This window comes from Rana temporaria, chromosome 1 (genome assembly GCF_905171775.1).
Source record: "Rana temporaria chromosome 1, aRanTem1.1, whole genome shotgun sequence".
NCBI lineage: Eukaryota > Metazoa > Chordata > Amphibia > Anura > Ranidae > Rana > Rana temporaria.
The window spans coordinates 674522056-674537115 of record NC_053489.1 but is presented as its reverse complement, the minus strand read 5'-3'; the positions used below and the strand labels follow the sequence as shown (position 1 = coordinate 674537115).

Below are 15060 nucleotides of genomic sequence, written 5' to 3'. Positions count from 1 at the left end.
AAAACTTCATCCATTTCTCCGTAAAGCTCCGAAGAGATGCCATCACCCTGCCCTTCCAGGACAAAGTGACAGGTTCCCTTTAAAGCCCACCCACTAACCACCACCTCTATACTGTGCCCAATCTTTGATTTGAGGTCAGGATTGGCATTTGCCTGCACCGTCCATGCATCATGGGAGGAGGTCACATGATCCCCCCATACCTGGAATTACCAGGTATTTAGTGGTGGAAGCCATGGGGTGAGGAATGGCGGAGAGCACTGGAAGAGTCAAGTATAGGGGGCGGGATTTAAAGAGACTGTTCTGAACGGGCAGCAGAACGTCCACCTGATAAGACTGGTAAAGATCAGATCTGGCAACAATCTTTCATTTTTTTGACCCTCCATGACCTGGAAGTCAAGCGCACCAGGGCCTACAGCCAGCAGACTTGGGGGGGTAGCGGGTAATATTGTTACTTAGCTCACCTCCTCCATGGTGTAACCAAGCGGGAGAAGAAAGTGGATCTCCATCGACAGTTAGAAAGGCTCTGAAAACATGGACGCCATTTGTAAAGGCTCAGGCTGGTCACCAGAGTTCGGTCCAGATCTTCTACAAGTGCCACCAAGCCATGGCAGCCTTTTGTTCTAGTTCCATCATTGCTCTCCAGGCTTTGGAAACCTTTGCAACCCAACGTGACCAGAATAGCTCTTCGAGTTGGAAGAGCGAAGAGTGACCTAAAACTTGGACTACCCCAATGAAGCCCCGGCAACATCTGGCCATATTTCCTCTGTTGGCTCTTTCCAAGAATCCATATCTATAAATATCCCTTTCTATGACTGCTTAGGGGTCTCCCCTCGGCCACCAGGTGGCCTTGGCTGCTTCCTTCCCATTGCCCCACCTCGGGCCAGGCCTGGTTTCTTCCTCTTCGGCCCCTGGTTCTCCACCTTTATTTCCTGGATCCACTGGGACTCGTAGCTGCCGGGGGCCTGGTAGCCGGGCTCGGCGGTATCCAGGGGGACCTTACTGAGGAGGATGCAGATAGAGGGGCAGTTCCTCTTTACTGTCAGCGGATCCAGGCCCGCCTCGGGTACGATGGGCTCCCAGATCTCCTCTGTCTGCCTGTAGAAGATCTTGGTGATCTGGTGCAGATCCTTCACCCTCCTCTTCATGATCTCCACACAGGTGAGGGTCTTGCCGAGGGCTTTGCCCGTCCCGCTGAACAGAATCTGGTGCATGCTCTCGCTCTCCATCTTGCCGATGGCGAAGCCCATGAGGTTACGGATCTTGCTGCCATCTTTGACCTTCATCTCGATGATGTCTGGGGGAAGGGAAGTAAAAGGAAGCTCCATGGGCTTCTCCTCCACCCGAACCTTCTGGTAGTTCTCCATGACGTTCTCCTAAAGGGCGATAGACAAAAGCGTTATAAAAAAGGGCCACACCTCCTCCAGTATGATCATAGATGTACAAGGAAAAGATGATCCGCACTCCGGTCGTTGTATTTATTAACAAGCCACAGTGAACAAACGCAAATGAGAATCGTTGACGCGTTTCAGCCAATAAGGCCTTAGTCATAATTATGAAACGTGTCAACTGTTCTCATTTGCGTTTGTTCACTGTGGCTTGTTAATAAATAGCTGTAGTCTTTCCCGCCGCACCGCGTAAAGACACTCCCCCTTGCTCGGGTGAACTGTCCAATGCCGAGCAAGGGGGAGTGTCTATACGCAGCGCGGCGCGAATCATTACAGCTATTCAAATGAAAGCTGTGATGTTCCCCACCCGTATTAAGCAGTCGGCGGCAGCGGGGATGCAGGTAAGGGGGACATGGCTGCATATGGGAGACATGGCTGGATATGGGGGGGGGGGGGGGGGAGACATGGCTGCAAATGGAGGACATGGCTGGATATGGGGGGGGGAGACATGGCTGGATATAGGGGGGGGAGACATGGCTGGATATGGGGGGGGGGGGAACATGGCTGGATATGGGAGACATGGCTGGATATGGGGGGGGGGAGACATGGCTGCAAATGAAGGACATGGCTGGATATGGAGGGAGACATGGCTGGATATGGGGGGGGGGAGACATGGCTGGATATGGGGGGGGGACATGGCTGGATATGGGGGGGGACATGGCTGGATATGGGGGGGGGACATGGCTGGATATGGGGGGGAACATGGCTGCATATGGGGGAGGAGACATGGCTGCATATGGGGGGGAGACATGGCTGCATATGGGGGGGGGGGAGACATGGCTGCATATGGGGGGGGGGGGAGACATGGCTGCATATGGGGGGGGGGAGACATGGCTGCATATGGGGGGGGGGGGAGACATGGCTGCATATGGGGGGGGGGGAGACATGGCTGCATATGGGGGGGGGGAGACATGGCTGCATATGGGGGGGGGGGGGACATGGCTGCATATGGGGGGTGGGGGACATGGCTGCATATGGGGGGGGGGGGGACATGGCTGCATATGGGGGGGGACATGGCTGCATATGGGGGGGGGGACATGGCTGCATATGGGGGGGGGACATGGCTGCATATGGGGGGGGGACATGGCTGCATATGGGGGGGGGACATGGCTGCATATGGGGGGGGGACATGGCTGCATATGGGGGGGGGGCATGGCTGCATATGGGGACACATTTAAAAAAAAAGTATCGGTATTCGGTATCGGCGAGTACATGAAAAAAAGTATCGGTACTTGTACTCGGTCCTAAAAAAGTGGTATCGGGACAACCCTAGTTTAGATCATAGATGTATTGGGCCCCTACACATAAATTGCTATAGAGGGGCTCAGCCATAGACAAACAATAACTGAGCCTAAGGCAGAACTCCAGTCTGCTCCCCACCCCTCCACCGCAGCGCCCCCTGCTGCTTTTTTTTCTAGGTGTGGTCAGTCTGATTATGTGACATCAGGGGTACTCCTCCTCAGGGGGAACTCCTCCTCAAGGGGAACTCCTCCTCAAGGGGAACTCCTCCTCAAGGGGAACTCCTCCTCAAGGGGAACTCCTCCTCAAGGGGAACTCCTCCTCAAGGGGAACTCCTCCTCAAGGGGAACTCCTCCTCCTATTGCAATGAGCGAGTCTGGGCGCTGCAGAGTCCGGAGCCACATCTTGATATAGCGCCACTCTTTACAGGCCCAGACCGGCCTGGTGACACCTCGCTCCAGTGGGTGTTTCCGTGGCACCTTGGTCTCACAGGAAGTAGGTTTGGATGATACTGGACATCATTTAAACTAGAATAGAGTGATGAAGTGTCTCACTAACTGGTTTACAGAGCAGAATTCTTCACACTTCCTGCCAGGACAGGAAGTGATGGGGAACCCCAATATATATTTTTGGTTGCATTGGGAAATGTTAGAACTTCCTGCCCTGGTGACAACCCCCATTTCCATGATTGTGTTTCACAGAAACCGGAAAGTGAGGGAAGTGTCTCACCAATGGGTCACAGAGCAGATTTCTTCTAACTTCCTGTCACGACAGGAAGTGATGGGGAACCTCAATATAGAATTTTTGGTTGCATGTGGAAATGTAAGAACTTGCTGCCCTGGTGACAACCCCCATTTCCTGTTCAGGTGTCAGAGACCGGACATGTCTCACCACAGAGCAGATTTCTCACGTCCTGCCAGGAAGTGATGGCAAACCTCTCCGATGGGGGGCACCATTACCAACGGGGTGAAAGAGAAGATTTCTTCTCACTTCCTGCTAGGACAGGATGTGATGGGAAGCCTATCTAATGGGGGGCACAAACATATATTTTTAGTTGTGTTGGGAAAGGTTAGAACATCCTGTACTACTGACAACCCCCATTTCCTGTTTGGGTGTCACAGAAACCGGAAGTGAGGGAAATGTCTCACTAACGGGGTCACGGATTCAGGATTCCTTCTCACTTCCTGCCAGGACAGGAATTAATGGGGAACCTCTCCAATGGGGAGCACCAATATATATTTTTGGTTGCATGGGGAAAGGTTAGAACATCCTGTCCTGGCGACGACCTCCATTTTCTGCCTGGGTGTCACAGAGACATGAAAGTGTTTCACCAACAGGGTCAGAGAACTTGTTTCTTCTCACTTCTTGCCAGGACAGGAAGTGATGGGGAACCTCATTTTCTGCCTGGGTGTCAGAGACATGAAAGTGTCAGAGAGGGTCAGAGAGCTTGTTTCTTCTCACTTCCTGCCAAAACAGGAAGTGATGGGAAACCTCTCCAATGGGGGGGTACCAATAAATATTTTTAGTTGTGTTGGGAAATGTTAGCACTTCCTGCCCTGTTGCAACCCACATTTCCTAGTCGGGTGTCACAGAAACCACATGGAAGTGAGGGAAGTGCCTTACCAACGTGGTCACAGGGCAGATTTCTTCTCACTTCTTTCCAGGACTGGAAGTGATGGGGAACCTCAATATATATTTTTGGTTGCATGGGGAAAGGTTAGAACATCCTGTCCTGGTGACAACCCCCATTTCCTGTTTGGGTGTCACAGAGACCAGAAGTGAGGGAAGTGTCTCACCAACGGGGTCACAGAGCAGATTTCTTCTCACTTCCTTTCAGGACAGGAAGTGATGGGAAACCTCTCCAATGGGGGCACCATTACCAATCGGGGTCAAAGAGCAGATTTCTTCTCACTTCCTGCCAAAACAGGAAGTGATGGCAAAACTCTCTAATGGAGGGGCACAAATATATATTTTTAATTGTGTTGGGAAATGTTGGAACTTCCTGTCCTGGTGCAACCCCCATTTCCTGTTTGGGTGTCACAGAGACCGGAAAGTGAGGGAAGTGTCTCACTAACGGGGTCACAGGGCAGATTTCTTCTCACTTCCTTCCAGGACAGGAAGTGATGGGGGAACACCAATATATAGTTTTGGTTGCATGGGGGGAAAGGTTAGAACATCCTGTCCTGGTGACAACCCCCATTTCCTGTTTGGGGGTCACAGAGACAGGAAAGTGAGGGAAAGTCATCAACGGGGTCACAGAGCAGATTTCTTCTCACTTCCTTCCAGGACAGGAAGTGATGGGGAACCTCTGCAATTGGGAGCACCAATATATATTTTTGGTCACATGGGGAAAGGTTAGAACATCCTGTCCCGTTTTTTTTTTTTAGTTTATTAACCACTTGACCTCTGGTAGGTTTTACCCCCCTTCACGAGCAGGACATTTTTTGCTATTCAGCACTTCGCACTATTTTTACTGGTAATTGAGCAGTGTCATGCAACACTATATCTCAGGGCTCGACAAATTCCGGGCGCCCGGTCGCAATTGTGACCTGGCGCCCGGGGAAACTTAGGCCTGCAGAAGGCAGCAAAGCCGCGGCCTCAAGGCTGGCCGGTAATTGAGGGCGCAGCTTTGCGGCCTTCTGCAGGCCTAAGTTTCCTTCTGTGATCTGGCGCCATCTTGTGGTGGCCGTTGGCATTACAAGTAGTTGCATTACAAGTAGCAAAACAGCAGTTCTAATGTGTTTTTCATCTCCTTCCCTCTAAATTAGAACCCCCAAACATTATATATCATTTTTTTCTAACACCCTAGAGAATAAAATGGCGGTCGTTGCAATACTTTCTGTCACACCGTATTTGCGCAGCGGTCTTACAAGCGCACTTTTTTTGGGGGAAAAAAAAACACACTTTTTTTAATTAAAAAAATAAGACAAGTTAGCCCAATTTTTATATTGTGAAAGATAATGTTACGCCGAGTAAATTGATACCCAACATGTCACGCTTCAAAATTGCGCCCGCTCGTGGAATGGCGCAAAACAAGTTTAAAATCTCCATAGGCGACGTTTAAAAAAAAAATCTACAGGTTGCATGTTTTGAGTTACAGAGGAGGTCTAGGGCTAGAATTATTGCTCTCGCTCCAACGATCGCGGCGATACCTCACATGTGCGGTTTGAACACCGTTTACATATGCGGGCGCTGCTCAGGTATGCGTTCGCTTCTGCGGGCGAGCTCGGCGGGACGGGGGCCCCCGTTTTTTGGCTCCTAACTTTTTTTAGCTGGCTCCTAGATTCCAAGCAAATTTGTCAAACCCTGCTGTATCTAAATGAAATTGATATTTTTTTTCCTCACACAAATAAATTATTTTATTTTTTGATGATAGTTAATCACCACTGGGTTTTTATTACATTATTAAAAAAAAAAATAGACCAAAAATTCTTCATGAATTTTGCGGCCATCTTGGTACACCCGCACTCGTCCGCAGTCAGCCTGGAGTTAGAAGTTGGCGAGCGGACATCTTTATACACCCACCGAAGTCTTGCTTTTAAGGGGGTTCAGCTGTCTGGGGGGGGGGGGGTAGCTGTCCTGGGGGGCCCAGCTGTCCTGGCGGGGGGGAGCTGTCCTGGGGGGGGGTTCAGCTGTCCTTGGAGGGGGCTGCTGTCCTGGGGGGGTTCAGCTGTCCTGGGGGGGTTCAGCTGTACTTGGGGGGGGGCAGCTGTCCTGGGGGGGGGTTCAGCTGTCCTTGGAGGGGGCTGCTGTCCTGGGGGGGTTCAGCTGTCCTTGGGGGGGGGCAGCTGTCCTTGGGGGGGGCAGCTGTCCTGGGGGGGTTCAGCTGTACTTGGGGGGGGGCAGCTGTCCTGGGGGGTTCAGCTGTCCTTGGGGGGGGCAGCTGTCCTGGGGGGGTTCAGCTGTACTTGGGGGGGGGGCAGCTGTCCTGGGGGGTTCAGCTGTCCTTGGGGGGGCAGCTGTTGTCCTGGGGGGGTTCAGCTATCCTTGGGGGGGCAGCTGTTGTCCTGGGGGGGTTCAGCTATCCTTGGGGGGGCAGCTGTTGTCCTGGGGGGGTTCAGCTGTACTTGGGGGGGGGCAGCTGTCCTGGGGGGTTCAGCTGTCCTTGGGGGGGCAGCTGTTGTCCTGGGGGGGTTCAGCTATCCTTGGGGGGGCAGCTGTCCTGGGGGGGTTCAGCTGTCCTTTGGGGGGGGGCAGCTGTCCTGGGGGGGGGGGTTCAGCTGTCCTTTGGGGGGGGGGCAGCTGTCCTGGGGGGGGGGTTCAGCTGTCCTGGGGGGTCCGGCTCTCGCCAGCAATGAAGGCGGAAGCCAGGCAATCAGCATTTCCAGACACCCCCCACCGAGGACTCATCCAGTCACTCCATTCTACCCCGAGCTGAGCACACCCCTCACAGGACACTCTCATTATAGGGAATTCTGGGAGTTGTGGTTCACCAGCAGGTGAAGGGTACTCTGTCACATCACTACTACCCCCAGCACACACCTCCTATAGAGGAACAGGGGGTGACCGACTCACCGCACACCTCACCGGTCCATCCGGATCCTCACTGAGCCGCCATCTTGCCGTGACATCATCACCCGGAGAGGGCGGGACTTCAGAGTCCAACAATCAATCATAAGGAGAAGAGATGTTTAACGATCTTCCGGGAAGCGGCTCACCCCCTGGAACGCACACGTGTCCGCCCAGAACTGGAGAATGCTGCCACCTGCCGGTCACTACTGGGACTACACCTTCCATAACCCCTTCTCTGCTGTATACTCCCCACTATATACAGATTAACCCCTTCTCTGCTGTATACTCCCCACTATATACAGATTAACCCCTTCTCTGCTGTATACTCCCCACTATATACAGATTAACCCCTTCTCTGCTGTATACTCCCCACTATATACAGATTAACCCCTTCTCTGCTGTATACTCCCCACTATATACAGATTATCCCCTTCTCTGCTGTATACTCCCCACTATATACAGATTAACCCCTTCTCTGCTGTATACTCCCCACTATATACAGATTAACCCCCTCTCTGCTGTATACACCCCCCCATTATATACAGATTAACCCCTTCTCTGCTGTATACTCCCCACTATATACAGATTAACCCCTTCTCTGCTGTACACTCCCATTATATACAGATTAACCTCTTCTCTGCTGTATACTCCCCACTATATACAGATTAACCTCTTCTCTGCTGTATACCCCCACTATATACAGATTAACCCCTTCTCTGCTGTACACTCCCATTATATACAGATTAACCTCTTCTCTGCTGTATACTCCCCACTATATACAGATTAACCCCTTCTCTGCTGTATACTCCCCACTATATACAGATTAACCCCTTCTCTGCTGTACACTCCCATTATATACAGATTAACCTCTTCTCTGCTGTATACTCCCCACTATATACAGATTAACCCCTTCTCTGCTGTACACTCCCATTATATACAGATTAACCTCTTCTCTGCTGTATACTCCCCACTATATACAGATTAACCCCTTCTCTGCTGTATACTCCCCACTATATACAGATTAACCCCTTCTCTGCTGTACACCCCCACTATATACAGATTAACCCCTTCTCTGCTGTATACTCCCCACTATATACAGATTAACCCCTTCTCTGCTGTATACTCCCCACTATATACAGATTAACCCCTTCTCTGCTGTATACTCCCCACTATATACAGATTATCCCCTTCTCTGCTGTATACTCCCCACTATATACAGATTAACCCCTTCTCTGCTGTATACTCCCCACTATATACAGATTAACCCCCTCTCTGCTGTATACACCCCCCCATTATATACAGATTAACCCCTTCTCTGCTGTATACTCCCCACTATATACAGATTAACCCCTTCTCTGCTGTATACTCCCCACTATATACAGATTAACCCCTTCTCTGCTGTACACTCCCATTATATACAGATTAACCTCTTCTCTGCTGTATACTCCCCACTATATACAGATTAACCTCTTCTCTGCTGTATACTCCCCACTATATACAGATTAACCCCTTCTCTGCTGTACACCCCCACTATATACAGATTAACCCCTTCTCTGCTGTATACTCCCCACTATATACAGATTAACCCCTTCTCTGCTGTATACTCCCCACTATATACAGATTAACCCCTTCTCTGCTGTATACTCCCCACTATATACAGATTAACCCCTTCTCTGCTGTATACCCCCATTATATACAGATTAACCCCTTCTCTGCTGTATACCCCCATTATATACAGATTAACCCCTTCTCTGCTGTATACTCCCCACTATATACAGATTAACCCCTTCTCTGCTGTATACCCCCATTATATACAGATTAACCCCTTCTCTGCTGTAGACCCCCATTATATACAGATTAACCCCTTCTCTGCTGTATACCCCCATTATATACAGATTAACCCCTTCTCTGCTGTATACCCCCCACTATATACAGATTAACCCCTTCTCTGCCGTATACTCCCCACTATATACAGATTAACCCCTTCTCTGCCGTATACTCCCCACTATATACAGATTAACCCCTTCTCTGCCGTATACTCCCCACTATATACAGATTAACCCCTTCTCTGCTGTATACTCCCCACTATATACAGATTAACCCCTTCTCTGCTGTATACTCCCCACTATATACAGATTAACCTCTTCTCTGCTGTATACCCCCACTATATACAGATTAACCCATTCTCTGCTGTATACTCCCCACTATATACATATTAACCCCCTCTCTGCTGTACACCCCCCATTATATACAGATTAACCCCTTCTCTGCTGTATACTCCCCACTATATACAGATTAACCCCTTCTCTGCTGTATACTCCCCACTATATACAGATTAACCCCTTCTCTGCTGTACACTCCCCACTATATACAGATTAACCCCTTCTCTGCTGTATACTCCCCACTATATACAGATTAACCTCTTCTCTGCTGTATACACCCACACTATATACAGATTAACCCCTTCTCTGCTGTATACACCCCCACTATATACAGATTAACCCCTTCTCTGCTGTATACTCCCCACTATATACAGATTAACCCCTTCTCTGCTGTATACTCCCCACTATACACAGATTAACCCCTTCTCTGCTGTACACCCCCACTATATACAGATTAACCCCTTCTCTGCTGTACACTCCCCACTATATACAGATTAACCCCTTCTCTGCTGTACACCCCCACTATATACAGATTAACCCCTTCTCTGCTGTATACTCCCCACTATATACAGATTAACCTCTTCTCTGCTGTATACCCCCACTATATACAGATTAACCCCTTCTCTGCTGTATACACCCCCATTATATACAGATTAACCCCTTCTCTGCTGTATACTCCCCACTATATACAGATTAACCTCTTCTCTGCTGTATACCCCCACTATATACAGATTAACCCCTTCTCTGCTGTATACTCCCCACTATATACAGATTAACCCCTTCTCTGCTGTATACTCCCCACTATACACAGATTAACCCCTTCTCTGCTGTACACCCCCACTATATACAGATTAACCCCTTCTCTGCTGTACACTCCCCACTATATACAGATTAACCTCTTCTCTGCTGTATACCCCCACTATATACAGATTAACCCCTTCTCTGCTGTATACACCCCCACTATATACAGATTAACCCCTTCTCTGCTGTATACTCCCCACTATATACAGATTAACCCCTTCTCTGCTGTATACTCCCCACTATATACAGATTAACCTCTTCTCTGCTGTATACCCCCACTATATACAGATTAACCTCTTCTCTGCTGTATACTCCACACTATATACAGATTAACCCATTCTCTGCTGTATACACCCCCACTATACACAGATTAACCCCTTCTCTGCTGTATACACCCCCACTATATACAGATTAACCCCTTCTCTGCTGTATACTCCCCACTATATACAGATTAACCCCTTCTCTGCTGTATACTCCCCACTATATACAGATTAACCCCTTCTCTGCTGTATACTCCCCACTATATACAGATTAACCCCTTCTCTGCTGTATACCCCCACTATATACAGATTAACCTCTTCTCTGCTGTATACTCCACACTATATACAGATTAACCCCTTCTCTGCTGTATACTCCCCACTATATACAGATTAACCCCTTCTCTGCTGTATACTTCCCACTATATACAGATTAACCCCTTCTCTGCTGTATACCCCCACTATATACAGATTAACCCCTTCTCTGCTGTACACCCCCATTATCCCTTTCATGCCTAAGCCTATTTATGACATTTGGGGCTAGATTCAAGTAGCCCGCCGTAAGTTTGTGCGGGCGTAGCGTGTGTTATTTACGCTACGCCGCCGCAACTTACACGGGCAAGTGCAGTATTCACAAAGCACTTGCTCCGTAAGTTGCGGCGGCGGCGTAGCGCAAATCAGCCAGCGTAAGCGCGCCAAATTTGCTAGAGGTGGGCGTGTTTTATGTAAATACGACATGACCCCACGTAAATGATGTCTCTAACGAATGGCGCATGCGCCGTTCGTGAAAGAATCCCAGTGCGCACGCTCGAAATTCCGCCGCAAATCGTCAATGCTTTCGACGTGGACGTAAGTCACGCAAAGCCCTATTCGCAAACGACTTACGCAAACGACGTAAAAAATTCTAAATTTGACGCGGGAACGACGTCCATACTTAACATTGCGTACGCCTCATAGAAGCAGGAGCAACCTTACGCCGGAAAAGCCTTACGCAAACGACGTACAAAAATTCCGCCGGGCGCACGTACGTTTGTGAATCGGTGTATCTAGGTCATTTGCATATTCTACGCCGAAAACGACGGAAGCGCCACCTAGCGGCCAGCGTAAATATGCACCCTAAGATACGACGGCGTAAGAGACTTACGCCAGTCGGATCTTAGCCTAATTTCGGCGTATCTTGCTTTCTGAATACAGAAAGAAGATACGCCGGCGCAGCTTTGAATTTACGCGGCGTATCTATAGATACGCCGGCGTAAATTCTTGCTGAATCCGGCCCTTGGTGTTTACAAGTTAAAATCCGTATTTTTGGCTAGAAAATTACTTAGAACCCCCAAACATTATATATATTTTTTTTAGCAGAAAATCTAGAGAATAAAATGGCAATTGTTGCATTATTTTATGTCACACGGTATTTGTGCGGCGGTGTTTTAAACGCAACTTTTTGTGAAAAATTTACTTTCGTGAATTAAAAAAAAAATGAAAACGTAAAGTTAGCCCAATTTTTTTGCATAATGTGAAAGATGATATTACGCCGAGTAAATAGATACCTAACATGTGACGCTTTATAATTGCACGCACTCGTGGAATGGCGACAAACTACGGTACCTAAAAATCTCCATAGGCGACGCTTTAAACTTTTTTTTTACGGTTACCAGGTTAGAGTTACAGAGGAGGTCTAAAATTATTGCTCTCGCTCTGACGATCGCGGCGATACCTCACATGTGTGATTTGAACACCGTTTTCATATGCGCGTGCTTCTGTATGCGTTTTCTTTATTGCGCAAGCTCGCGGGGCGCTTTAAAACATTTTTTTTTCCTTATTTATTTTTATAATATTAAATTGTGTTTTTTTTTTTTACATTTTGATCACTTTTATTGCTGTCACAAGGAATGTAAACATCCCTTGTGACAGCAATAGGTGGTGACAGGTACTCTTTATGGAAGGATCGGGGTCTAAAAGACCTCCGATCCCTCCTATGCACTTCAAAGTATTCAGATCGCCGAAAACGGTGATTCTGAATACTGTGTACTTTTTTAAATCCGGCGCCATTGGCAGCCGAGAAACCCGGAAGTGACGTCATGACGTCGCTTCCGTGTTTCCATTGCGGAGACTGAATCAAAGCCGTTTACGGCTTAGTTTCAGTCTCTGCCTGGACACAGAACGTGCCGGATGGAGGATCGGGTCTCCCGGTGGGACGAGAGGCCCGATCAGAGCGGCGAGAGGCGGCGGGAGGGGGGGGGATGTCCCCTCCCGCTCCTCCGGCATAACAACCGAGCGGCTTTTAGCCGCATCGATTGTTATGTTTGGATAGCCGATCGCCGGCTCTAAAGAACGGTACCGCAGGCAGGCATCATCCCGGTATAACCCCCGAAAGCCGAGGACGCATATATGCGTACGCTCGGCGTGAAAGGGTTATATAAAGATTAACCCCTTCTCTGCTGTACACCCCCATTATATACAGATTAACCCCTTCTCTGCTGTACACCCCCCCCCCCCTCCAGACCTAAACCCTATTGATCATCTGAGCGCAAGATCTCCAACATCCACCAGCTCTGTGATGTCATCATGGAGGAGGGGAAGAGGACTCCAGTGGCAACCTGTGAAGCTCTGGTGACCTCCATACCCAAGAGGGTTAAGGCCGTGCTGGAAAATAATGGCGGCCACACAAAATATTGACACTTTGGGCCCAATCTGGACATTTTCCCTTAGGGGGGTGTACTCACTTTTGTTGCCGGCGGTTTAGATATTAATGGCTGTGTGTTGAGTTATTTTGAGGAGACGGCAAATGTACACTGTTATACAAGCTGTACACTCACTACACAACATTGTAGATACAAAGTGTCATTTCTTCAGTGTTGTCACATGAAAAGGTAGGAGAAAATATTTACAAAACTGTGAGGGGTGTACTTACTTTTGTGAGATTCTGTACACACAGATGAACCCCTTCTCTGCTGTACCCCTCATATAAGACTCATTCCTCCTTGGCACTGCAGTCAGTGTCTCTCACCCATAATTCTATCAGAACATGCAGAGATATTGTCCTGGTCCCAGAATTCCCAGTATACCTCTGTACTCCTCTCCAGTCTGTGTCCTGGCCCCAGTATACCTCTGTACTCCTCTCCAGTCTATTCCCTGGTCCCAGAATTCCCAGTATACCTCTGTACTCCTCTCCGGTCTATTCCCTGGTCCCAGAATACCTCTGTACTCCTCTCCAGTCTATTCCCTGGTCCCAGAATACCTCTGTACTCCTCTCCAGTCTATTCCCTGGTCCCAGTATACCTCTGTACTCCTCTCCAGTCTATTCCCTGGTCCCAGTATACCTCTGTACTCCTCTCCAGTCTATTCCCTGGTCCCAAAATTCCCAGTATACCTCTGTACTCCTCTCCAGTCTATTCCCTGGTCCCAGAATTCCCAGTATACCTCTGTACTCCTCTCCAGTCTATTCCCTGGTCCCAGAATTCCCAGTATACCTCTGTACTCCTCTCCAGTCTATTCCCTGGTCCCAGAATTCCCAGTATACCTCTGTACTCCTCTCCGGTCTATTCCCTGGTCCCAGAATACCTCTGTACTCCTCTCCAGTCTATTCCCTGGTCCCAGTATACCTCTGTACTCCTCTCCAGTCTATTCCCTGGTCCCAAAATTCCCAGTATACCTCTGTACTCCTCTCCGGTCTATTCCCTGGTCCCAGAATACCTCTGTACTCCTCTCCAGTCTATTCCCTGGTCCCAGTATACCTCTGTACTCCTCTCCAGTCTATTCCCTGGTCCCAGTATACCTCTGTACTCCTCTCCAGTCTATTCCCTGGTCCCAAAATTCCCAGTATACCTCTGTACTCCTCTCCAGTCTATTCCCTGGTCCCAGAATTCCCAGTATACCTCTGTACTCCTCTCCAGTCTATTCCCTGGTCCCAGAATTCCCAGTATACCTCTGTACTCCTCTCCAGTCTATTCCCTGGTCCCAGAATTCCCAGTATACCTCTGTACTCCTCTCCAGTCTGTGCCCTGGTCCCAGTATACCTCTGTACTGCTCTCCAGTCTATTCCCTGGTCCCAGTATACCTCTGTACTCCTCTCCAGTCTATTCCCTGGTCCCAGAATTCCCAGTATACCTCTGTACTGCTCTCCAGTCTATTCCCTGGTCCCAGTATACCTCTGTACTCCTCTCCAGTCTATTCCCTGGTCCCAGTATACCTCTGTACTCCTCTCCAGTCTATTCCCTGGTCCCAGTATACCTCTGTACTCCTCTCCAGTCTATTCCCTGGTCCCAGAATTCCCAGTATACCTCTGTACTCCTCTCCAGTCTATTCCCTGGTCCCAGAATTCCCAGTATACCTCTGTACTCCTCTCCAGTCTATTCCCTGGTCCCAGAATTCCCAGTATACCTCTGTACTCCTCTCCAGTCTGTGCCCTGGTCCCAGTATACCTCTGTACTCCTCTCCAGTCCATTCCCTGGTCCCAGTATACCTCTGTACTCCTCTCCAGTCTATTCCCTGGTCCCAGAATTCCCAGTATACCTCTGTACTCCTCTCCAGTCTATTCCCTGGTCCCAGAATTCCCAGTATACCTCTGTACTCCTCTCCAGTCTATTCCCTGGTCCCAGAATTCCCAGTATACCTCTGTACTCCTCTCCAGTCTGTGCCCTGGTC

The 15060-nt window shown here is 49.2% G+C and overlaps 1 protein-coding gene across 3 annotated transcripts; it reads right to left on the bottom strand.

Annotated features, from left to right (window-relative positions):
* Positions 1-458: 458 nt before the first annotated feature.
* Positions 459-7303, bottom strand: RPP25L (ribonuclease P/MRP subunit p25 like). Of its 3 annotated transcripts, none has more exons than XM_040335640.1 (2): positions 7200-7303; positions 459-1373 (listed from the first exon to the last, which is right to left on the bottom strand). In XM_040335640.1, the coding sequence occupies exon 2, from the start codon at positions 1362-1364 to the stop codon at positions 807-809; it is 558 nt and encodes a 185-aa protein (XP_040191574.1). In that variant the 5' UTR covers positions 1365-1373; positions 7200-7303; the 3' UTR covers positions 459-806. The 3 variants fall into 3 exon arrangements, with proteins under 3 accessions (XP_040191574.1, XP_040191577.1, XP_040191575.1); XM_040335643.1 differs by having other exon boundaries at positions 7212-7279; XM_040335641.1 differs by having other exon boundaries at positions 7167-7272.
* Between the last annotated feature and the right edge of the window lie 7757 nt (positions 7304-15060).